Genomic DNA, 26,325 nt, shown 5'->3' on the forward strand with positions numbered 1-26,325 from the left:
TTTTGGTTTTATAACTTGATGTACATTTGTTTATTTTTTTATATTTAAGTTGTAAATATTATTTTTATATTTAGATAATGTTATTTTAATGTTTTAACGTAGTTTTTTCATGGCTCACTTCCTGTAAATTTTATATGATAATAAATCTTATTTAGACTTGAAATATATTTTCTACAAAATTTCTTTTGTGAGTTAAAAAAATGTCAATTCTTGGGCTGATGTGTTGAAATAAGTAATCAATTATTATGGTAGAGTATTATTTTATTATGGAACAAGTATTTTAAAGCAATATATATATTTATGGCAGAAAAGACAAAGGAAATTAGTAAGTCATCCATGTAATATATTTGTTAAAAGAGATAAATAGTTTGATATGAAAGAGAGTGTTTTATCTAAAAATGCCTTATTACAATAGATGTTAAGACTTGATACTGACTTAGTTGTATTTGTAAAGTTGTTATCTGAATCTTGGAAGGAAATGCTTGAAGATAGCAACTCCAAAACTAATTTGTTGCATTTAGTGAATAATAAAATTGCATACTTATTTTAATATCTTGTTTAATTTAAATTCTTAGAAGACTTGGACAGATCACTGAGCCTTCTCCAAAGCAATCTCTTCTTCCATCTCTCCTGATGAAAAGAATAGAGAGAGTTAATTTATTACTATTCAACTTGAACACATACTTTTTACTGCATATGCTGAATATGCTCCTAAGTAGCTAAACTTATAAAAGAAATCTACATTTACTAGCACAACATTTTATGAAAGCATTTTTTTTACTAAGGTGGGCTTGATGCAAAAAGGTTAGGAACACAAACATCTGCACTCCCAGTTCCTGTTAAACTATTAACCCATTCATGGCCACGAACCGCTGAGCGTACACAATACGCCGGGCCACCATACAAACCGTTTTTAGCTAAAACGTATGACTCAGCAACGTGGGTCTCGAGCCTGGCGCGCACGGTAAATAAATCGCCGCTTATGAAGCCGGCCAGTTGAACAGCATTATGCAACATTTTTACTAACCACCGTTTTTCTGTGCCTATCAAAAATAAACTTATTACTTATTGCAGTTTGGTTAGGCGGGTTCAAATTCCGGTAATCCATAGCCATGGTCACAAAATACGAAATCACTAAACAGCACAAGAGGAGTATAAAGTCGCCCACGAATAAATCGTGACTAAATAATAATTCCGATGTTACTCCAAAATACATCTCTAATAGGGGGGATGGGATGAATCATCACTCTTGTGACAAATACCACATGAAAGATAATACCGCCGCCGCCGCTCGGATGCATGCATTCCTTGTTTATTGTCCAAGTGTGTCCGATAAGCTTACACCTGTTCGGTCATTTATCTTTGTTTTGGTAAACGCCATTATATTGGTAACAATAGAGAACTTAAAATGTATTATAGTACTTACTTTCTAATCTGCCGTAGAAACCACGATGTTTTAAAGAATTTGTAAATATTTGTCACAAACTATTTGTAATACAATACATATTAGTTAGTGATGACTGTTTCAACCGCCTTGTTTTATATTGTAACGAAAAAAATGAACCTTAACATCATTGTTAGTAGGTAATTGCCTAAGATACAATACAACGATCACCAAATATTATGACATAAAAGTACAGTGGGAGAAAATCCTAGTTGCCTTACCCCTCATACAAAACAAAATAGTATTATACTACGGTTTGGTTCCTACAAAATGTGGCTTACCATCATCCAAACAGTAATCGGTTGTAAAATGGTACAATATCAAACAACTTCAACATGAAATAAGCTTTAAAACCAGCCAATAAAGTTTATTTTACCCTGCTACGGAAACATTAGTAGTTTTTACAAGTAGCGCCAGGCCACGGTGACCCATACCTTGAGCCATGTCAATAACTTCTGAAATATATATATTTTATGTATTTTTTAAATATGGATTTTTCTGTTTGCTTGCATCGCATATGTATCTAGAATTTCAGTATATTTACTATATTGCACTGATAGTAAACCAAACTTGAATATTCTAGACCCTGTTTTCATTAAAAAATACGTGTTTATAATTTTTTAACCTAATATACCTTATAGAAATGGTTGTTAGCTTATATGATACTTACGTTATTACATCAAATTACGTTTCGTTTAAGTTTAAATCAGAATTTATTCAAGACTCACATGTGAGTCACTGGCCCTGCGGAACTGTTTGAGCATGACCCATACGCTGAGTCGCTGGCCCTGAATGGGTTAATAGGTTTTGAACAGGGATGTTACGGAGCTCCGGTTCCGTTTCCGTTAAGGCGGAACTTCCGTTTGGTATTACACATCCGTTTCTGTTCCGGTTCCGTTATGTTTGAAACGGAAGTTATAACGGATGTCAATGCTTCGCGCGGCGGCATTTGATGTACGCAAAAACAAACAGGTTCATATAACATTTTATCTTCTTATTTATTTATTTATTTAAACTTTATTGCACAAAAGAAAACTTATCGTACAAAAGGCGGACTTAATGCCAAAAGCATTCTCTACCAGTCAACCTTAAGGCAAAGCAGAGAGATTGTGGGCGGTGCAACTGCTACTACTACTAACACAATTTAATATAAGGACGCAACGCTAATTTAAAGAATTTTAACATACATACGCAAGTACATCAAAATATACACGATACATATAATATAAATATACATATAATAAAAATATAAATATACATATATATATATATATACCTAACATTATCTTATCTATCTTTTTAGACCATTTTAACCCCATTCAACAAGAAATAAGGTTTAGAATTCAATATACATGCATTGTACTTCTAACTTATTTTGTAAGTAAATTGGTTGGCGCCTACAAGAACAAAAGCAGATAATAGGATTGTAATAGAACAATGCCATTGTTAGTACAGGTAAGTGAACAAGATCAGTTCAAAAAATTTTATCTATACCAGTCATTCGCTCATCGCCCCGCTTGCCACGTGCTACGCTAATTTGTTGTTTGTTTGTATACTTTGTTTTATTCGTGTTATTAAAATTAAAATCGTATGTGTTCTGTTGTGTACTGACTACTGACTGTATGTAGTGTGTGTGGTGAATGTTAGTGTGTAAAAAAACGCACAATGAAGCCGAAATCAAGTTCGATTTGGAACTATTTTGATGAAGTTAGTGGGGACACGGCTAAGTGTAAACTTTGTCTGAAGGTTTATTCTAGAAAGGGGAAAACGACTACATCGTTATAAAGTCAGGCTCCGTCCTCCGATTCTAGTTCCGGTTCCGTTTCCGTTTTCGGTTCCGTTAAACTAAATTGAAAACATCTGTTTCCGTTTTCGGTTCCGATAAAACCACATCCGTTACATCCCTAGTTCTGAATAAAGAGGTATTGGTATGATGGTTGCTAATGTGAGGAAAATACAAATTCTAAATGTCTACGTCTTTTCCATAACAGTGCAAGAAGTATTGGTATGAGGGGCCTGCAAGGGCAAGGAGCCAAATTCAACCTCTAGAAAATTAAATTAAATATAAGGGGCACACCAAGTGGATTCTACTCTGGCTGGATGGGACAGCAACAAGTTGTAAGGTTAATGTTGTGAGGAGTGATGGAATCTAAATCTAGTTGTTATGGGGGACAAGGATGGACTAAATGGTGGGCTAGAGGGTGAAAAACTAAAGGCCTGCATAATAAGATTATAATGACTAAATACTGGTAATAAAAAACAACATTCTACAAGATCTACATTTTACTCAACAGTATACTTATTCTAGACTATTAACATAACAAATGCCATCATAATTATCTTCAACTGTAACACTTAATCTAACTCACCACATTCTTTGATAACAACTTTCTTAGATACTTGCCCACCCTTGGAGCCCAACTTTTCCATTTTTTGGACAGTATCCATCCCTTCAACTACAGCACCAAAAACAACATGCCTGCGGTCCAGCCAGGGAGTGGCAGCAGTTGTGATAAAGAACTGAGAACCATTAGTATCGGGGCCGGCGTTAGCCATGGACATGATTCCGGGGCTGGTGTGCTTCAGCTTGAAGTTCTCGTCCTTGAACGTGCGGCCGTAAATGGATTTGCCACCAGTACCATTATGGTTAGTAAAATCGCCGCCCTGGCACATAAAACTGGGAATAATTCTGTGAAACGATGAACCTTTGTAGCCGAACCCCTTTTCTCCTGTGCAAAGTGCTCTAAAGTTTTCTGCCGTTTTCGGCACCTCTTCAGTATGAAGTTTCATCACAATTCGGCCAAGAGGCTCGCCGTCCGCAGTGATATCAAAGAAAACCTTCTTTTCCTGTTGAGTTGAGGCATAACGCAGAGCAGCAGCTGAATACACTGTGCCGTTTATAATAGAGCGCCGTAACATAGTCGCGACCGACATCCTGAAATTAATAATAATTTAACATATTGTAATTCGTTTGTGGCATAGTATCATGTTCACCATGAATGTTTTTACCTTGAACACGTTGATGTTCGGGAAACAAAAAAATACCACCAAACTCTGCTAGCGATATCAATTTGAAAAATTATAATTATAACCTAAAAGAATCCTCCTCCAATCATGCATAAACTGACAGAATTACAAGTGAAATAACTGCGGCATCAAATGTCAAACAAACTGATAAAAATTAAAATTCGAATAAAATTATCATGCCCCTCTTTCATCATGAAATTAAAGTTCAGGATTTGTCTAGGCTAGTTTTTATCAAGTATAATAATATGTGACGTCCCACGGTCAAAGGTACCTTATGGCGGGTATGGAGTTATGCATACCCCAGTAATCTACAATAAATAAGCTATCGATAACACAAAAGATCAACCTTCTAGGTTGCGTAGTTACAGAGATATGATTTTTTGAAAATAATGTTGTGAAATGAGCAACTTTACGATAGAGAAGTTTTAAGTTTAGCCGCCTAAAAAACTATGTTCCTGAATGGTAGAAGAGCCGGCCGCAAAATTTCTAACCGACTTGATACCACGATGAAATGCACAATGGTTTCCCAGAAAAGTTATGCTAAGTCCGAATTCGATAGTCTGCCACGGCGGAACTTGCCGAAAGTACGAAAAAGAAGGCCACTTCCGGTGCGAAAAAAGGGGCTGATTTAACCCATCTGATACCGAGATAGTAGTTATGGCAGCAGTTAGAAATTTACATGTAGACACAGAAAAGCGAAGTCTGCCACTATTTTTTTTGCCGGAAGTGCTTGGCAGACGCTCTCAAAGGTGACCATCGGGACCCCTAAATTAACCCATCTGATACCACCATGAAACCAATGCCAGTCGGTAGGTATGAACTCTCATGTCAGGAATATATAAGTCTGCCAAGGCTTTTCCTGCCGAAACACCATGGCAGACGAGATTATGTAAGCAAGGTCGCCATCGGTTACCCTACACTAACCCATCTGATACCACCATGAAACCAATTCCATTCGGTAGGTATGAACCCCCATTTTAGGAATATATAAGTCTGCCAAGGTTTTTCCTGCCGAAACACCTTGGCAGACGAGATTATAAGCAAGATGACCATCGGTTACCGTACACTAACCCATCTGATACCGCCATGAAACCAATTCCAGTCGGTAGGTATGAACCCTCATTTCATGAATATCTGCCAAGTCTGCCAAGGCTTTTCCTGCCGAAACACCTTGGCAGACGAGATTATGTTAGCAAGGTGTACATCAGTTACCCTACATTAACCCATCTGATACCTCCATGAAACCAATTCCAGTCGGTAGGTATGAACCCTCATTTCGGAAATTTTTAAGTCTGCCAAGGCCTTTCCTGCCGAAACTCCTTGACAGACGAGATTATGTAAGCAACATCCGCATCCGTGGGACCGGTATACGTGATTACTGTAGGCTTATTTATTACTTTATGCTTTTACATATTTGTATATTATTATGTTATTAATGAAATATATTTATAATTTATTAAACCTATACCTAATACATTGGGAATTCATTACCTGCTTACGGCAGTAGTAGGGAGTAGTGGGTGAGTTCTGGCTCACTTAGCCAGGCCAACAGTCCCTCCCCCTTTTTTTCCCTTGTTGAGGCCCTGCAACCTTACCTTGAACCCAACCTAATGTCATTGTAGCTCGAATCTAACCTAATCTTCTCATTTTGATTGCTTTTAGAAAATATTCTAATAACAATTATCTACTTTTGCAAAGTTAAATGTTGAATTCTTTATTTCGCAAAATGGAATTTTAATGTGACTATAATGTATGTGCAATCTACTTAGAAACTGGGTTTAGAAATATAAAAACACACATTTTATATAGGATAATAAGTTTATTCAAGTAATATTCTGAACATATGAGATATAGTAACATCATTACTTATTCTGTGTACATTGGAGAAAACATGCAAGTTGACATTTTTCGTTTTAAAATAAAGATAAACTAAACAGTATTTGCCACAAACCGATGTAAAAAAAACTTTGCAGTTGTTGATTACAATACCATATCTTAAGGCCCCAGTACACAATGGGCCATCGCCGGCCATTCCAAGGGACGCATTTATGCGTTAGAGGGAGCAAATGATATTGCTATCTCATTCTACCGCATGGCTGCGTCCCTTGGAGTGGCCGGCAATGGCCCATTGTGTACTGGGGCCTTTACAATTTCTCTCCATGAACATTTTATGATACCCAACCAACCTTCCGGTTTTCGCCCGAATGAATTAAAATATTCACCAACACCATTGACATCAATATAAATGGCTATCCGATGTCAGCCAGGTTTAAAATCCGGATCTAAATTGATAATAAGCAATTTAAACAGGTGAACAGGTAGCTGAACAAACATTGGCATTTTGTTGGCTGCAAATACATTCGATTCCACGCCTATATTCATTTTACTCATATAGTGTTACACAGAACTCATTTGCTGTCAAGAATTACCGACAATTGTCGTGTTTCTTGTGACAATTGTCATTAGCTTCGCAAAATAAGTACTTAGTATTTGGCGATATAATGGAGTTTTTATTTTATTAACATGTTGGTGGCAAACAAGCACACCGCCCGTCTGATGGTAAGCGGTTACCGTAGCCTATGGAGGCCTGTAACGTCAGTACCAACTGTGATGTCGACAAGTGTCGCACCTGCCACCGTAGTGAAATAGAGGCCAGGCCCCAATTTCACATCGGTGACAGGTGCGACGAATTGTAAAATCACTATCGCTGACGTCACAGGCATCCATGGGCTACGATTACCACTTACCATCGGGCGGGCCGTATTCCTGTTTGCCACCATCATTGTATTATTAAAAAAAAACTTTATTATATCGGAAAAAACAGATATTTCTCCTGTGAAGTTTCTGACAATTGTCAAAGATCTAGAAGAATTGTAGGTAATTCTTGACAGGTAATGAGTTATATGTCGGAATTTCGTGACAATTGCAGTGTTTCTGTGACAATTGTCATAAACTTAGCAAGAGAAATATCTGTTTTTTTTTCCGATATCATAAAGTTTTTTTTTAATAATACAATGATGGTGGCAAACAGGAATACGGCCCGCCCGATGGTAAGCGGTAACCGTAGTTCATGGATGCCTGTGACGTCAGCAACAGTGATTTTACAATTCGTCGCACCTGTCACGTTGGTGAAACAGGGGCCAGGAGTTAAGTCAAAAGCTAGTAAACAGTAATCTCCTCCATAGTCCTCTCTAACTTTCAGGCAGTTTTATTAACTTCTTATGGTATCAATGTGGAGTATAAATAGTCTACTATACATATATCCCTAAAACTTTAACGTTTACGTTTTTAAATACAGGGTGACCTTAGCCATTGGACAAACCCTGAAATCCCACATAGGGTTACTTCTCAGAAATGCTCAAAAGATAATTAGAACAAAAGATAAAACATTAAATTATCAAACAAAAGTTAATTCCAATAATCGACAACAAAAAGAAACATACTGTATTAATCATTGGCAGTGCTTTTGACAATTTGTTTGAAAATGTGCGGCAATGATGACATTTGTCAAAAGTCAGAATCTTATTAATGTCATAAATAAAAAAGATAATCAAAACGGTCGAAGAAAGTTTTAATTAATTTAATTTAATTTAATAATTTAATAATTAATAATTAATCTTATTTAAAGCTGCAACACGACTGATTAATTGACATGATTGTTCTCCCAGAAGGAGGTTCGTGGGGTGTTAGACTTTGGTACGGTCGTATAGAGGGCGGTCTCGTGACTTCAGAAAATTCCGACTTTTGGCCTACCGCTTCCGGTCAGAAAAATGTTCGACGGCCCGGCCAAACGGTGGGAGGTAGGTGGGGGGTGCTCGACCAAATGTCATAGAGGGTCCCTGGCAGTTTTTGACGCCGCCATTTTTTTTCAAAATGGCTGACTTTTTTTTTTATTTTTTCAAGTTTGTCCTAGCGCGCTGAAATTTTGGTCACGGAATCTCGGGGTCCTCTAGATTCGTATGGGAAAAAAATTTTCGAAAAAATCCAAGATGACGGAAAAAATGGCCCCTTTTATTTTGTATGGCAACTTTTAAACGGTGCGAGATAGGTGGGGGGTGCTCGACCAAATGTCATAGAGGGCCCCGAGACAAAATAAACTGCATTTAAAAATTTTCAAACGGCCGACTTTTTTTTTTTTTTTTTCAAGTTGGTCCGAGCGCGCTGAGATTGGCATGGCGAGAGATAGAAGCCTCTAGATTCCTATGAAAAAAAAATTTTTGGAAAAAGTCCAAGATGGCGGAAATAATGGTCATTTTAATTTTGTATGGCAACTTTTAAACGGTGCGAGGTAGGTGGGGGGTGCTCGACCAAATGTCATAGAGGGCCCCGAAACACAGCAAACTGCATTTAAAAAATTGCCGACTTTTTTTTTAATTTTTCAAGTTGGTCCGAGTGCGCTGAGATTTGGCATGCGGCGAGCTAGGGGGCCCAGCATTACCATGTAAAAAAAATTTTTGGAAAAATCCAAAATGGCGGGCGACAAGGGCAAAATTCAAATTTCCAAGTAGGTTAAGCGAGCCCGAAGGGCGAGCTTCAGGCCGGGAGGCCGAAGGCCGACCCCGCGTAGGGCCGTCAGGCCCGGAGCTTCACCCCGAATATCCAAGCGTGCCCCGCCCCCAGTAATTTTGGGCGAGGCCGAAGGCCGAGCTGCGGGAATGACGAACAAAGCAAAATCCTATACAAAAAGTGTGTTAAGCGAGCCCGAAGGGCGAGCTTCAGGCCGGGAGGCCGAAGGCCGACCCCGGCGGAGGGCCGAAGGCCCGGAGCCTCCACCCCGACTCCCAAAACGCGAGGCCGAAGGCCGAGCTGCGTGAATGCAGTTCCCCCAAGCGTTCTACAAAGTCAACTGTCTTGATAAGCGAAGCCGGCAGGCCGAAGGCCCGACGGCGAAGCGTCGAGGCTCGCGAAGGCCGAGGGCCGAGCTCCGCGTAGGGCCGAAGGCCCGAAGCGTTACACGAGAGGGGGAAGTTGGCCTACGGCCTTCGGCCTTCGGCCCGCCGTTTCGCTTGTCTAAGACACTTTTCCTATTGGGTCGTGTTTAAGCTCCAACTTCCCGCTTAAGCCCCGAAGCAAAACCAACCCTCCCAACTGTTTTAATAAGCGAAGCGGCGGGCCGAAGGCCCGACGCTGAGCTTCGAAACCCAGCGAAGGACGAAGGCCCGGAGCGTCCCTTACGAGTTCCCAAGCACGCGAGGCCAGGCCGAGCTGCGGGAATGTAGTGCTTTCACGCGGATCTTTTCGTCCTAGCAAAAGTACAACTTTATTTCTTTTTCCCTTTGGAAAACAAACTACTACTACTACTACTACAACAAAAACAACAGCACCAACAACAAACTACAAGAAGACCGCGGGGCCCTCGGGCCCCGCGCACAGGGCAAAATCTAGTCATACTATTTATTACCTCAGGAGCTACTAACACATACAGGTTGCTCCAAAGTAAAAAAATCGTAATTTGTTATGATACTTTGTATACTGGTTCTAAATACCATTGACGTGTAAAATTGTATTGATTTTATGAATAAATTATTGAATATTGAATATAAATACCCTAATGCATGGACACCCTGTATATCAACTTGAAAGAAAATGTTCAATATTTCTTTATAGTGCGACTCCTTAGCTCGATTTAGTATGGAGGTAGAGTCTGGCTAATAAAAGATGAACCTGCAAAAATGCGGTCCTGGTCTGACCCATCCTAAATCCTGTCCCATCCGGCAGAAAGCACGAAACTTGGCATGCAAACTTCAAACTTCAACATTTATTCAGCAAATAGGCCGCAAGGGCACTATTACACGCCGCTAAAGAAATTTTCACTTCAAAAAGTTTTGAGATGTAATGTGAAACCAAGTCGGTTATTTTAATCAGTGCCAGGGGGTGTTAAAAGTTTTAACTTAAAACAGTATCAATAAGATATCTTTAGTTTGTAATTTTTAGCGAGTTTTAGCGGTGGGCAAAGTAATCCGGTGATTTGGCATCCATTCCAACATTGCCCACCACCAAAAACGGATTAGGGTTGTCACTTTCATCTAATTTACCCAACTTCGCATGTAAAATAAGGTTATGTTTGTACACTAAAGTAAGTTTATAAATATATACTGTATTTAATTTGTCTTATTATCCTTTACTTAGATGTTTTATCCCGTTAACTAATGAAAACACAGCAAAAATTATATTTTTGGCCATTAAACTATTGTAACAGATTTTCTCAAAAGTGACAACCCTAGCCTTTGTAAAATGCTTAGGCGAGCCTTATATGGAAATGAGCAAAAACGGGTAGGCAACATTGCCCAGCAAATTTATTTAAAAGTTTTTACACTTATCGCTAAGTTATTAACAGGGAATGGTAGGATTGCCCAAAACCAGTGATCCTTAGACATCATCATCATACGAGCTGTATTTGAATACCAAATTGACGTGGGCAATGTTGGCGAAAACTCCGGATATCTTTGCCCACCCTCTAAAACGCAAAAAAATGGGTAAAAACACGATAAAAATATTTTTTCTTCAAATAAACTGATGCGTTTGATCACAATGGACGTGCTGAGCAAAAAAAGTAATTACGATTAGCGATTGCAAATCCGTGAACATTTTTCAAATCCGGATTTACGGATTTTGGTTTGACCGAAATCCGAAGTTCGGATTCAATCCGGATTTTAAGAAAGGAATATGTGGCACAAAGGCAAAGTGAAACAAACAATCAAATTAAGTTGTTTTTATTAAAAATAAAAAAACAGAATGCGTACACTGCTACGCCAATAACAAAATCTTTAAAAACCAATAAAAACAAAATACATACGTACACTCTCAAGTAACAAAAGGTTCTATAACTAAGGCATTTTATCACCAAACAGTGATATAGTAGGTCTATAATGGTAACCATTGTGACTGCTTGTACTATAAAGGTTTTTAACAAAGCGTTTTGTTTCTATAAGATTAAAGACCTTTTAAGTACTATAATTTAGCTCTTAGAACGCTTATAGGATCATACAAAAGAATCTTTAAAGTGCTGCACTGTAATAGACATGCAAAAAGCGATTATGGTACTATTTAATACTATAGACGACTTTACGGATGCTTTTATGTACCTATTTTGCACTAATAATGCGTCAAAGTAACTTTTATAGTACTAGTATTGTAGCAGTATCGTAAACACCATTAGAGGATCAATCTGCACTATAAAAGGACATTGCACGACCATTACGTAATGTTTTAGCTTTTTAAAAGCTCTCTTAACATCGCTATAAGGCTAGAAGAGTTCTCTAAAAGTCATGAAAGTTTTTCTATAGTGCTATATAGTACCATAAAAGTTACCTGGTACGTTGCTAAATAACTTAAATCGTAACTTAAAAAATGGCTGCTGTTTTCTGCCATAATAGCACATGCCATAATGGCACGGCTGGAGCCTATGTGTACTATAGCAGCCACAGTTGGAACAAGTCCTTATTTTATTAATTTTAATTTAATTAAAACATGAAAATTATGAGAGTGCATTGTCAAATTTGAAATCAGCATAATGATTCTATCGATACAATTATTTTCGCATGTACAATGTACCGGCATAGTAACGGTCCACAAATGCTTTTTAGTACATCCTTTTTATTACCTAAATACAAATGTCACTTTAAGAAACAATGGCGAATGAACTTATTTAATATTTTAGGCACCCACGACGCAAGTATGATAAAAAAGATCACTGGAATCGTTTACGGTGCAAAATAGCACTATAAACATGTTTCATCGGTTACTTTTATAATTCCAAATTGCGACATAAACGTTGCAGACAGCACTATTTTAGTACTAAAGAGCGTTTCTCGTCACTTTTACATTTCAACCATAGAGCTGATTTATCACCGTGAGAGCCTTTATGTAATGTTTATAGAATAAATCAGTGATAAAACTAGGGCGTATCTGGGGTTTTGTAAACGTTTACAACACCATTTTCAATGAACCACGCCATGAATGTACAAGAAGGGCTACAGTACGGGAGGAATGGCGACGGATTGTGAAGCTTGCCACCGGCCCTGACATGACGACCACGACCACTCTGACAAGAGTGTGACGACAAAGAAGAAGACAACACCATTATAGTGCTAATCATGAACACTAATTAGCACGCTCCAAAACGTTCTCAGGACTTTTATAGTACCAAATTTTGTTACTTGAGCTGCTACGCCAATAAAAAAAGCGGACGCGGGGCAAGCATACAGGTGCGAGCGAGTGCGCGACGCGCAATGCCCGGCTGGCAAATCTGGCAATAGCTCTCCCGCGTTACCACTTCATGTGCACCACTTTTATTTCGCATTAGCATTAATTTTGAGCAAATTAGTACTGTTGGGAAAAAATCCGAAAAACCGGATTTTTCTTTTCAAAATCCGAATTTTAAAACGGATTTTCAAACGCTCCGAAATCCGGATTTTTGAACTTCGAATAATCCGGATTGCAATCACTAATTACGATTTGTTTTTTTTTTGAGAAATTCGTGTTTTTTTTTTTAAATGCGGGCAAAGTTGGTGATAATGACCGGTACCTACTCTTCGAAGGCCGCAAAAATATATGTCATGCTCTTATGGTTCTACAAATAAGATCGTGTCAGATATTTTTGCGGCCTTCGTTGTGTGTTGTGTAACATAAATTGCAGGTGACTGTATATTAGGAATAATTATTTTATTTAGTTTCAACGAAAGTTTCAAGTTTAGTACGAAAATACTTCAGATATACAATATGCACAAAATGTAGACCTAATCGAAATAAAACATTGCTTTTTATAGTAAATTTTTTTTAAAAACATTCGATACATAGAGGTATACATAACAATAACCAGGCCACAGCGGTATTGGCCTGTAAGCTTTATCTCGGTCTCCAAAGCCGCAAAAACTCGCTAGTACTTCGTGCTGGTCTAGCCGTTATTTTTTCTTGAAGATTTTCAGAGAACAGCACGTACACGCATTATACATATAGACGGAACGAATGGCATAATCATAATCATTTATTCGTCGCAATCCATGGTATTACAGATCTAGGTACAAGACTTTCAGGTATTACTTATACGAATTACATAACGCTTCCTGTTAATAGGCAATATTTTAAGATAAAAGTTCTATAATATATTACAAGATTACAATTGTCATCAAAATTAATTGACGTACAGAAGTCAAATACGTTTTTAAAATGACGCAAAATGAAAATCAATCCCAATCAGTAAAGGATGAGTCTTTAAACTTTTTTCATTTTAAGCGAGTTTTGATTTGAAGGAACATAATACTTAAATTCGACTGTAATCGTATTGTTTTAAGATAGTTTACTGAGGTTTTCAACCATTATGACCCGTAAATAACAGCAAATCAAATTTAAAGGAGACGCGAGCTGATATTTATGTACCCTATTTTTTGAAATACAATTTATCTACTGGTATACTTTCTCGTGTGCGTATATGATTTAATGTCAAATCAAGCTGTCATTTTTATTTGAAGAATTATACGTGTGCTCCGGTGCAGCCCCAGCGGGCATCTGACTTGAAGAAGAATTTTGAGTGATGTCGTCAATGTATGGAAATTGTTCGAAGGTTTACATTTGAGATTGAATTTCTGTGTTGTCTTTGTGAGTAAAAATATAAATCTTGAATTGTCTAGCTTTCAAAATCACACAATAATTCAATTACTGTCAAAGACAAAATTGTTTTGCTTCTTTCTCAAACGGAACTCCATATTTTGATATTTTGATACTTTTAGTGTCGATTTGTAGAGAATAACAGCAAATTAAAAATATAATGGCATGAAGAGTCGGTACACGGTTTCTTCGTGAACAAATTTACGTGTAATAATAATAATTATAATATAATATATATTATAGTGGTTTTCCGGGTCAAGGTCCGGGTCCGAGTCCGGGTCCGAGTCTGAGTCCGAGTCCGGGTCCGAATCCGTGTCCGTGTCCGGGTCCGAGTCCGAGTCCGGTTCCGAGTCCGGTTCCGAGTCCGGGTCCGAGTCCGAGTCCGGGTCCTAGTCCGAGTCCGTGTCCGAGTCCGAGTCCGGGTCCGAGTTCGATTCCAAGTCCGGGTCCGAGTCCGGGTCCGAACCGGATCCGGGTATGAGTCCGGTTCTGGGTCCGAGTCCGGGTCGCAGTCCAAGTCAAAATCGAAATTAGAAATCACCAAACGTGTACTATGCGTCGTTGAAGAGTTTTGTTCTGGTCATCATCAGCAGTTCCACTTCATCAAATGCGACAGTTTTTAATGTAAATGCTTGATTTTATGATGAAAATATAAAAAAAATCTATACTTTAATATTTGAGGAGTTCCCTCGATTCCTTATGGATCCCATCATTAGAACTCGAGCTTGACAAAAATGTGGCTTTAAAACTTGACTTGCTTAACAAACATAACGAAGAGGAAAAATCGCCAAACGTGAACTATGCGTGGTTGAAGAGTTCTGTTCTGGTCATCATCAGCAGTTCCACTTCATCAAATGCGCCAGTTTTTAATGAAAATCCTTGATTTTCTGATGAAAATACAAAAATGTCTATACGCATGCCTTTAAGATTTGAGGAGTTCCCTCGATTCCTCATGGATCCCATCATCAGAACTCGAGCTTGACAAAAATGTGGCTTAAAAACTTGACTTGCTTAACAAACATAACGAAGACGACAAATCGCCAAACGTGAACTATGCGTCGTTGAAGAGTTCCGTTCTGATCATCATCAGCAGTTGCACTTCATCAAATGTCACTTTTTTGAATGTGTATGCTTAATTTGATGATAAAAACCCAAAAATCACTATATGTATGCGTTTAAAATTTGAGGAGTTCCCTCGATTCCTCATGGATCCCATCATCAGAACTGGGTTTTGACAAAAACGAAACCAATCTGTATGCATATACATACAATCAAAAAACTAATTTTCAAAATCGGTCCAGGAATGACGGAGATATAGAGTAACAAACATAAAAAAAATAAAAAATAAAAAAACATACAACCGAATTGATAACCTCCTTCTTTGAGATTTGGAAGTCGGTTAACAAACTAATATTAGCCCAAAATCTAAAATAAATGAAGTACCGATCACATAAAAAGTAAAAAATTTAAATAAGTAAATAAAAACAGGAAGGTATCATAAAATGTTAATGAAGAGAAATTGTAAGAGATGGTATTATGCCAACCAACAACTGCAAAGTTTTTTAACATCGGTTTGTGGCAAATACTGTTTAGTTTATCTTTATTTTAAAACGAAAAATGTCAACTTGCATGTTTTCTCCACTGTACACAGAATAAGTAATGATGTTACTATATCTCATATGTTCAGAATATTACTTGAATAAACTTATTATCCTATATAAAATGTGTGTTTTTATATTTCTAAACCCAGTTTCTAAGTAGATTGCACATACATTATAGTCACATTAAAATTCCATTTTGCGAAATAAAGAATTCAACATTTAACTTTGCAAAAGTAGATAATTGTTATTAGAATATTTTCTAAAAGCAATAAAAATGAGAAGATTAGGTTAGATTCGAGCTACAATGACATTAGGTTGGGTTCAAGGTAAGGTTGCAGGGCCTCAACAAGGGAAAAAAGGGGGAGGGACTGTTGGCCTGGCTAAGTGAGCCAGAACTCACCCACTACTCCCTACTACTGCCGTAAGCAGGTAATGAATTCCCAATGTATTAGGTATAGGTTTAATAAATTATAAATATATTTCATTAATAACATAATAATATACAAATATGTAAAAGCATAAAGTAATAAATAAGCCTACAGTAATCACGTATACCGGTCCCACGGATGCGGATGTTGCTTACATAATCTCGTCTGTCAAGGAGTTTCGGCAGGAAAGGCCTTGGCAGACTTATATATTCATGAAATGAGGGCTCATACCTACCGATTGGAATTGGTTTCATGGCGGTATCAGATGGGTTAGTGTACAGTAACCGATGGTCATCTTGCTTATAATCTCGTCTGCCAAGGTGTTTCGGCAGGAAAAACCTTGGCAGACTTATATATTCCTAAAATGGGGGTTCATACCTACCGAATGGAATTGGTTTCATGGTGGTATCAGATGGGTTAGTGTAGGGTAACCGATGGCGACCTTGCTTACATAATCTCGTCTGCCATGGTGTTTCGGCAGGAAAAGCCTTGGCAGACTTATATATTCCTGACATGAGAGTTCATACCTACCGACTGGCATTGGTTTCATGGTGGTATCAGATGGGTTAATTTAGGGGTCCCGATGGTCACCTTTGAGAGCGTCTGCCAAGCACTTCCGGCAAAAAAAATAGTGGCAGACTTCGCTTTTCTGTGTCTACATGTAAATTTCTAACTGCTGCCATAACTACTATCTCGGTATCAGATGGGTTAAATCAGCCCCTTTTTTCGCACCGGAAGTGGCCTTCTTTTTCGTACTTTCGGCAAGTTCCGCCGTGGCAGACTATCGAATTCGGACTTAGCATAACTTTTCTGGGAAACCATTGTGCATTTCATCGTGGTATCAAGTCGGTTAAAAATTTTGCGGCCGGCTCTTCTACTAGAAGTAAGTTACATAGTTGACTACAAATAATAATACCTTATATATCTGAGATTAAAAAAATATTGCGACTTGTTCTGTAATGCAAATAGAAACTTTTGATATCGACTGATTTATGTGTATACTAACCAATCTCTTGAAAATAAAGTTTTATTTCATTTTCACGATTGATTGCAATGAGCTCTCAAGATTTAAATTTTATCTATTAGAAAACGACACTGACAGACAGTTTAAGCAAAAAACAATACCGATTTAGAGGTGAAAATGTATTTTCTGACTTTTTCATATAAAATCACAAAATTGAATATTTTTACTTTTAATGTGACACACAATCAATTTTTCTGAGCACATATGAAAGAAATTCTGTCATTCAAATGAAATAAATCCTAAAACCCCAACTAAATACTATATTTAACCCCTTATGCCACTTTAAACTTACATAACAATAACAGTATTTGCTCCATACATTTACGAAAAGGTACCTTATGGAAATAAATCTAATAATACATCACTACAAAATATCAATCATATTACAGTTTATCTTTTATGAATAGAAAATATTAATTTACATTAAACTGCCCCAAATTTAATTAGTTCTTCGTCATAATAATCTTAAAAAAGACCAATAATTTGTATGTAATGAAAAGGTACCTTGTGGTCAAGTTACATGATGAGGCATGGTGATGATGGAACAGTTAGGATAAACTAATAATATTTTGGGGTTAAGATGGTATAAATCGTCTATTTCTTATCAATAATATATTTCGGTTGCTATTGAAGATAAGCGGCATTGAGGTTCAATGACCTCAGATATTCCATAAGGTAATGCGTCGGGTATTGGCATTTTTCAGCAAACCAATGGCTGATTTACTGCATGCGACCAAACCAAATGAAGATTATTCTAGTTAAGAAAGACTTGACGAGAGTAACTTTGGTATAATAGCAGTTTACTTGGATTTGTGATGTCGGTCTATGTACGGTTATAATATTTGCGAGGCGCCCCAACCAGAACTGAAATTATCAAATTCGTTTTGCAGAATGCTAATACAGTTCTCTACCAAACTTCTTTTCCCGTATTGACTAGTTTTTTTGGGAATTTTCAATCTTTTTTCCATAAGGTACCTTTTCTACTAAACTCTGAGACGACATTACTAGGCTTATAACTAACTTATAACAAAAATAAAAACAGGTAAACAAACGTTACGCATTAAGGTTTCAGATCACACAATAAAAAAAAATTGAGCATTTTTTCACCTCTTTACAAAACATTTCATATCTCCGAAACTAGAAACCCTCATAAGGTACCTTTTTCCGTGGAACGTCACATATGTAAAGGACAGTTTATATACCAACAAACTAAATCTTAGCAAAGTCACACAGACAAATATAATTAGAGCCTTAACACACTACCGCACCGCACCGCGACCTTGGTGCGGTCACGGAGTTATAAGAAGGAGTGAACTGTCACTTTTTTTGCCATACTAAATTGAACCTTATCACAGAGCCAGAAAGACGTTCGTACCAGTACAGAGAAAACGGTCCACTTGAGATAGCAAAGGTGGGCCGCGGTGTCTCACTCGCACATGTTGCCAATGTTAAAAATATACCATTGTGGTAGTATTTATATCAATATACTACTGAAATTAAATACCTTCTTATATTATTTAAGTGCTATATTCAGAGTACGGTTCTGATATCTTTTAGGAAATTTGTGAATAATTATGATGTCAATATTATTAACTGATTTAACCAAGCATGTGCACAACAATAAAAAACACTAATTTTGATATGGTAGACATTGTAGTAGTAAGTTTGAATATTAATTGGTATCCCTAACCTGATGACATATTTTCAAAACACGTGAATGCAAAATTTCTTAAAAATGGTGAAGAAATGTTGCGTTAAAGGTTGTGGGAGTGAAATAATTTCTAATTGTGTAATATCGTTTCACAAGGAAGCCACAATTATTACATTTTACGATAAAAATACAAGTTAGACATTGTCAAACTCATTAGGGTGACCATGATGTCGGCACGATGAGAACCAGTTTTACCACTTCCTTTATGGTTTTACACAATTCTTATTACGTACTTAAACGTAAGTTTTCATAAATAGGTATGTATTTATTTCAGCATGTTTAAATTGGTGATTTCACCAATTTGAGAGCCAATACAGAATAAATAATTGCAAAAATTGAAATCCAAAGTCCTTAAACATTACAGACACATTTATAAATTGTTATAATAATAAAAAAACACATAGATAATAAAAGAAAAATAGAAGTTTATCGTAATTTATTGACTTTTGGGACGATACCAGAAACGTTACTGGGAATTTAGCCCTCATACTCACGAGCGCTTTTTCAACGCGCGTTACAAAAGGGGTTGAATCCGTCCACACGCTAAATTCGATTTAACGACCAACGCGTAAAGTCGAAAATAAAAAAAAACAAGGCTTGATAAAAAGCGCCACCACCATCGTGTGAACAAATACACATGTTCCCATTTGTTTCATTCAAACGCTTTTTTAACGCGCGTTGAAAAAGCGCTCGTGCTAATGAGGGCTTACCCTCTTTGGAAAATTTACTGGGAACGGCACATCACTAGTTTCTTTACATTTCACGACTCTTCTCTTTTCGCACAGATGGTCTACAGCCCCCTCCACACTCGTGCGCGAATCGTGGCGCGAAGCCGCGAACGCGAGTGTGTTGTCGATTTTCGCAGACAGCGAAATCGACTCCACACTCGCGTTCGCGGCTTCGCCCGCGATTCACGCGCATGGTCTGGAGGGGGCTTACCACCGTGAACACGGAAGTTCGCAAATTACGGGCATCTTTCTCTTTTATTCCTATAAAGGAGTAATTACAGTGACAGAGAAAGATCCTCGAACTTCGGTGTTTATGGTTTTCGGTGACGCCGAAATAATTTTTAGCTTGTAAAGCCCCCTCCAGACTATGTGCGTGAATCGCGGGCGAAGCCGCGAACGCGAGTGTGGAGTCGATTTAGCTGTCTGCGAAAATCGACGCCACACCCGCCACACTGTGGAGGGGGCTTATGATTTTTACTATTGTACGTATGTTAGTTTGTAAGGTATGTATCTATGGGCCTTAGTCGCCTGATAATAAATGATATTTATTTTTTTAATTTAATTTATGCTCCAGTGACAAGCGTCCTTAAAAACTATAACAAACGGGCGTAGCGGATCCACGCGACCCTGAGGCAGTGGCGAATTTGCCCTAAGGCCGAGTAGGCCCGGGCCTAGGGTGGTAGTCTATATGATGGGTGCTGCGAAAGGGGCGTCTAGTGCTTGCTACAGGGCCTGGGGCCTAGGACGGCAAATACTGAAAATCCCCCACTGCCCTGAGGGCCTACCCCAAACCACTTTCGACATTTTGTCTCTCTGTCGCACTTGTAAATTCGTACGTAAGTGTGACAGAGAGGCAACACGTCGAACTTGGTTCGCGGTAGACCCTCTGGTTCTGTCAGCATATCTGTCTCTCTATCTCTCTCACTCGCACCCGTGTTCTAGACAGACGTTACGGCGGACCACATTCCTGACGATCCACCATGTTCGTGGTCCAGTACGCCTATTAGCAACAGCTTTTAGAACAACTAAATTAAGTACCTAAAGTTGTGTGAAGCGTTTTACAGAAGAGAAAAAAAACTATATCCATCTCTTTTCAGGCCATAATACTAGTACAGCGAAAATACAGTATGATTCTCTATAACTATGCACGAATAAGAAAAGATCCTGGCCAAACTATATATTCAATGTTATCCTAATATCCCACGTACATATGACTTATGGTCACCCTAATTAGAAAGAGATGCAACGGCCCACCTTGACTTCTCATGTGGACACACTTTTTGGCTAATGTACTCTGTCCGGTTTACTCTCTAGGTCCGTGCATTGAACTTGTTTATGTTTTTGATGGGATATCTTTTTCTCGTTCTCACTAATTACTTAACGGTGGATTACAGACGATCGAATAGGCCTCAAACTGGACCAAAGTCCAGTACGCCCGTCTGGAACGGCTTTAAAAATAAAAATCTAACCTCCAAATTTTGACAGCTCGAGCTCGCTTTCGAATTCGTCAAGTTCGTAGCCGTGTAGTTAATGTTTATTTCTATAAATTCTATAAATTTTAATAATGAAAATACATTAAAACGTTATTATTGTTTATGACGTGAGATACATTATTTCGCGTCGTTACCAGTCTAATTAAATGTGTCAGAAATAACAGATAAATAAAAAAAAACCTAGATTTTTTTAGAATGTACTGTATAAGGTCAATTTTACATCATATGCGCCAACCTATCCGACAACTGCATCCTAAAAATGTTGTTCACATCAAGCAAACATTCTTCCGACCAGCCAGTCAATTGTCGCAGCAGTCAGAGGACTACTCTGGTAAGACATTCTTTATAGGTAGCCGGTAACGAGGATCAGCGTACGAGGAAACTACTTGAAAAAAATAATCTCGGTACACAAGAGGTTAAGTCTTAGTGATGTGTGCTCAAGTGCTCATTTATAATATTTTGTATACCTCACCTAGTTAACTAGAACACTAGATTAAGTAAATTTAGAAAGTGTTTTACAGGTATTTTTGATTACAATATAATAAACAATTTTATTATATTCACAGAAGACATTATTAACGAAATATGCAAAGGTGATGAAGAGATTGAAAGGAAATTGCGTATTCTGATGTTAGAGGTGGAAGTGATGCGGCAAGACGGCCGACAAGCTCCGGACCAGCTACGGAGCCACCACTGGAAACATCTCATGGAACTACCTAGTAGAAATCAGAGACATGCTTACCTCTTGTATCTGTTTAAAACTGAAAGAGCTAAGGAAAACCAAAAAGTAAGTATTGAGAAAAGGGTTATTATCATGATACAATTGGAAGGATCAGTGCTGACTTTAGGGTTAGCATTATGCTGAGGCGGGACCATTTTGTGGTAAACTATATATAGTTTCCTCTCGATATACCTTGACGAAATACCAATGGCGGCGCATCAAACATATCCATAGGCAAGCCGGGGCTAATTTGGCTTACATATTTCCTTTACAACTCTGCTCAAACCTCCAAAACCAGGCAAGCCGGTGAGAATCGGCCCCTGCTAAATACACTAATATTTGTAAGTAACACAATATGCTTGTATGAAATGTAGTTTGCCATGAATAAATTATTCGTGATTCTTGATAAAAATACATTTAAAAAAATATGATACACCATATTGAAGAATATACTTACATGTCATTTCTGCATGTTCAACATTATACCCCCACTTAATGTTTTTCTTTCTTGGTGTTATTACAAACATATTAATAAGTTTTACTAAATGGCTAAATGTTTTTCATAAATTTTAAAGCATTTGGACTGGATACATACCTAATCATTATTATAATATGTGCATGTTTTAACAGGCAAAAAAAGAAGCTAGAAAACAAGCATTTTTGGAATCAGAACCTGAAGATACTAGAGAATTTCCTGATGATATGTTATATGGAATTCAACACCAATCATTGTTCTTGCGTATTCGGGACCAGTCCATGAACCACTTTGATAACTACAGGTAAATATAAATATGCAAGTTGGCAGTGGTGGATTTGCAGTATTGGCCGCCCTAGGCCCCAGGCCCCAGGCCCCGTAGTAACTACTAACCGCCCCTTTCTCAGCACCCTTCTATAGACGACTGCCCCTAATATATTGCCGCTCTAGGCCTGGGCCTACTAGGGCCTTAGGGCAAATCCGCCACTGTATGTTGGCATTATGTTATTGACCATTGCCATAGAAAATTTTGTTCTGCAAGTTGTCTAGCTTTGTGGTGCATTCTTATACAATTTATGTTTTTATTTCAGAGCTTTGCAAGCTATAATGCATGGTCAAAAAGTGGTAATAGATTGCTCATATGAGAACAACATGATATATAGAGAAGCAGTAAATGCTGCTAAACAAATGACCTTTGTCTTCGGTGACAACAGAATACATAAAGACCCATTTGATGTACACATGTGTAATGTGAATTTAAAAGGGCACTTCTATAAACAACTAGTCAAGAATATACCTTCACTTGAAGAGCCGTGGATACCTCTTAATATACACACAGACAGTTACTTGGATGTGTTCCCAAAAGAGAAATTAGTCTACCTCACACCACATTGTCGAAATGAATTGACGGAGTATGACCATGACGCCATTTACATCATTGGTTGTATGGTTGATAAGGTATGTTCAAGAGTACTAGAACAGTATTGGTATTTATAATTCAGAGCAGTCTGTTTTATGCAAACTCTACCTATTAATATAACAACTACTGTATCACACAATCTTACTGTTAGAAGCCCTTGACCGTAATAATAGCATAATATATTTCAAGTAAAATAAGAACATGATGAACATGTAAAAACATCAAGTGATAAGACAAGATCATAGAAGTGAGACTTCTATGTAATAAGTATTTAATATTTTTTAGAAATATTAGTCAGAAATAAACATAGGCACTGCTAATGTAACTTATACAAATAACAAAACAGATATGCAACTAACATGTGTACATTTATTACAGGTAAATAATGAGCCCCTGTCCCTGGCTAAAGCTAAGAGAGATGGAATCAAAATGGCAAAACTGCCTCTTGACAGATATCTAGAATGGGCCCCAGGTTCAAAAAAGAACCTGAACATAAACCACATGGTACCAATACTATTAGATCTAAAAAGTACGGGAGACTGGGAATATGCATTAAGACATGTCCCAAGACGAAAGCTAATGGAAACTAAAGTGTTAGCCATGGAAAACAAGTTAAAACGTACTCCAGCACTGAGAAAACACGTGTTCAAGAATTTAAGACTTCATTCTGAAGAGCTTCAACACTCATTTATTGAAAAGAGAAAAAGATCAAAAAAGTCATTGTACGATGATGACAGTATATAAATATAGGAGTATATAGAAAGTATTATTTTGTTTTTATTCATATTGACTAGGGAATGCAAATCGGTTATTTTTTGTATGGAAATAACCGCGGTTTCGGTTAATAACCGATAATTTCCATACAAAAAATTACCGAAAATAACCGATTTGCATTCCCTAATATGGACCAAAGTAAGTACTTAGTTTTTTTTAACTTTTACTACAATTATGCAATCCAGACTTAACTTGTATGTATAGATGGTCAAGCAAATATTGCCAGTAGAAAAAGGCGCGAAATTCAAATTTTCTGTGAGACGATATCCCATCGCGCCTACATTTTTCAAATTTGCCGCCTTTTTCTACTGACGAGATCTGCTTGACCAACTATAATAGCCTACTGTCACCTAAATAGCCGGGTCCACAGAGCGAGCATACGCGCGAGGCAATTTCCTCGCGCACAAAACGGCCAGTGTAGACGTGCCTCGCGCGCCCCGACTCGGCCGAGGCGCGACTACACCGGCTGTTTTGTTACACCGCTACTTTAACCTTCCATTTAATACATTCATTGCCACCCGGTCAAACAAGACATACGCGCCGGGCCACAATAATTTCGTCATATAAAGCTGTAGTACCACGATCCCGACCAACTATCGGGTCGTCCGGCCTGGGAACGAAATCATAAAATACTAGTTATGTACCGACTATTGATTTGGCCGACTAGCCGACTAATCGGCGCTCGAACGGCCGATTAGTCGGCCGACTAGTCGGCTAGTCGGCCAGTCATTAGTTTCGTATAAGTTCAGGTGAAAAACAATAGTTTTGCTCCTTTGGATGCGCTATTCATCATAATTTAGCTTGGCTAACAGGTGTTCTCTACATGTTCAAAGACCTATCACAAGAATCCTCGTTTAATTTCTGTCTTTAGTTTTTTTATTTTGCGATCCTGAGCAGACCGTCAGTACAGCTTGTAGGAGGTATTTCCAAGGCTCTATTTCCCGTACGTAATCGCCAGTTAAGAACCTATCCCCTGTGGTCAGCATCTTTACGAGCAACGTGCCCTGACTAAAGTCTCTAAATTTTGCAATAACATTAATAGTTCCTCATGTCTCCACCATTAAAAAAAAAACAAAAACAAAAACTGAATACCTACTAATAAAAAAAATAACTATAGAACTTGCACATGAAATTACACGAGAATCAGTTGAGATCGACCTGTAGAGGAAAACACCAGCCCACCAACATACGATAACAATCAAACGGTCAATTATATGAACAAAAGTTTTCGTATGCACCCTGAATAGGTAATTTAGTAAAATAAACATAAAACATATGGTAAGTATTGACTGTTGATTTCTTATTTTTCTGTTTTTCTTTCACTAATAAAGTGCCGACTAATCGGCCATTTTTGCCGACTAATCGCCGACTACAAATGTGGCCGGATAGTCGGCTTTCCCGACTAGTCGGTACATCCCTATAAAGCCCCTGCTACACGGCAGCCGACAAGCCCCCAAACCGCGTGGCCTTGGTCTGTCCCGGACCGTGTAGACAGTTGTTACCAACAAAATTTCGTTTGACCTCCGGACGCCCTTGGCATGCGAGCGCGCGCCAGTAGGGCTACCGCCAATACCGAAAATCGTCAATTGCGGGCATTTTTCTCTGTCACTCTTATTACGCCTTCATTGGAGTAAAAGAGTAAGATCCCCGCAATTTGCGAATTTCGGTTTTCGCGGTAGCCCCTCAGCGACCGCGGTCTGAGCGGTCGGTCCGGAACCGTGTAGCCGCCCGACGCCGACCGCACTAGGCCATTTCGCTTGGAGGACGCGCCGTGTGCGCTCGTGTGGTTAATAGACATGCCATGGGTACTCAGTAGCATTTCTAATAATTTATCAAATACTTTCCTCTTCATTCTCAGAAAGTTATGTATGTCCCCGTAGCGTAGTCCAGCGAGTTCATTAAGTTGAAATGACTCAACAAATGCCGTTTTTTGAGCCAGCGTTTCATTCATATACCCTTTTCTTTTTTTACAAACTTTTTATTAACTTGCAATATACCTAATCGTAAGTATGTAAATATGTTTGTACGGGTCAAATCTTGCAAGTTAAATTAGACCCACTTTCTAGTTTCCGATGGAGCTGAAAATTTGCATACATATATAAGTCGGGTGACAATGCATTATTATGGTACCATAGAGCTGATCTGATGATGGAGACAGGAGGTGGCCATAGGAACCCTGTGATAGAACAACGCGACCTAATTGTGTTTGGGGTTTTTAGAATTGTCTCGACGAGTATTAGTTGCCTCTGGAAAGAAAAGTACAGTCAGCGATAAAAGCTTGTACCAAAAATTGTTTTTTTGCCATAAACTTATTTTTTTGTCATTGCACTAGTATGAGTAGGTAGGTTATGAAATTTGGCGCCGCGACCAATAA

The 26,325-nt window shown here is 38.1% G+C and overlaps 3 protein-coding genes across 5 annotated transcripts in view; 1 reads left to right on the forward strand and 2 right to left on the reverse strand.

Annotated features, from left to right (window-relative positions):
• Positions 1-26,325, reverse strand: part of LOC134789834 (tumor protein D54) — a 222,948-nt gene that overhangs the window by 117,021 nt on the left and 79,602 nt on the right. The window lies entirely within an intron of this gene.
• On the reverse strand, positions 441-4,599 carry LOC134789839 (peptidyl-prolyl cis-trans isomerase-like). Of its 2 annotated transcripts, XM_063760503.1 has the most exons (3): positions 4,454-4,599; positions 3,814-4,379; positions 441-630 (listed from the first exon to the last, which is right to left on the reverse strand). In XM_063760503.1, exons 2-3 carry the CDS (start codon positions 4,376-4,378, stop codon positions 590-592), a joined length of 606 nt encoding a protein of 201 aa, XP_063616573.1. In that variant the 5' UTR covers position 4,379; positions 4,454-4,599; the 3' UTR covers positions 441-589. The 2 variants fall into 2 exon arrangements, with proteins under 2 accessions (XP_063616573.1, XP_063616574.1); XM_063760504.1 differs by lacking the exon at positions 441-630 and having other exon boundaries at positions 3,662-4,379.
• Positions 21,075-23,943, forward strand: LOC134789803 (mitochondrial ribonuclease P protein 1 homolog). Of its 2 annotated transcripts, none has more exons than XM_063760453.1 (5): positions 21,075-21,393; positions 21,632-21,849; positions 22,414-22,562; positions 22,849-23,215; positions 23,556-23,943. In XM_063760453.1, the coding sequence occupies exons 1-5, from the start codon at positions 21,258-21,260 to the stop codon at positions 23,919-23,921; spliced, it is 1,236 nt and encodes a 411-aa protein (XP_063616523.1). In that variant the 5' UTR covers positions 21,075-21,257; the 3' UTR covers positions 23,922-23,943. The 2 variants fall into 2 exon arrangements, with proteins under 2 accessions (XP_063616523.1, XP_063616522.1); XM_063760452.1 differs by having other exon boundaries at positions 21,076-21,393; positions 21,629-21,849.

The sequence above is a fragment of the Cydia splendana genome, chromosome 4 (genome assembly GCF_910591565.1).
Source record: "Cydia splendana chromosome 4, ilCydSple1.2, whole genome shotgun sequence".
Classification (NCBI taxonomy): Eukaryota; Metazoa; Arthropoda; class Insecta; order Lepidoptera; family Tortricidae; genus Cydia; species Cydia splendana.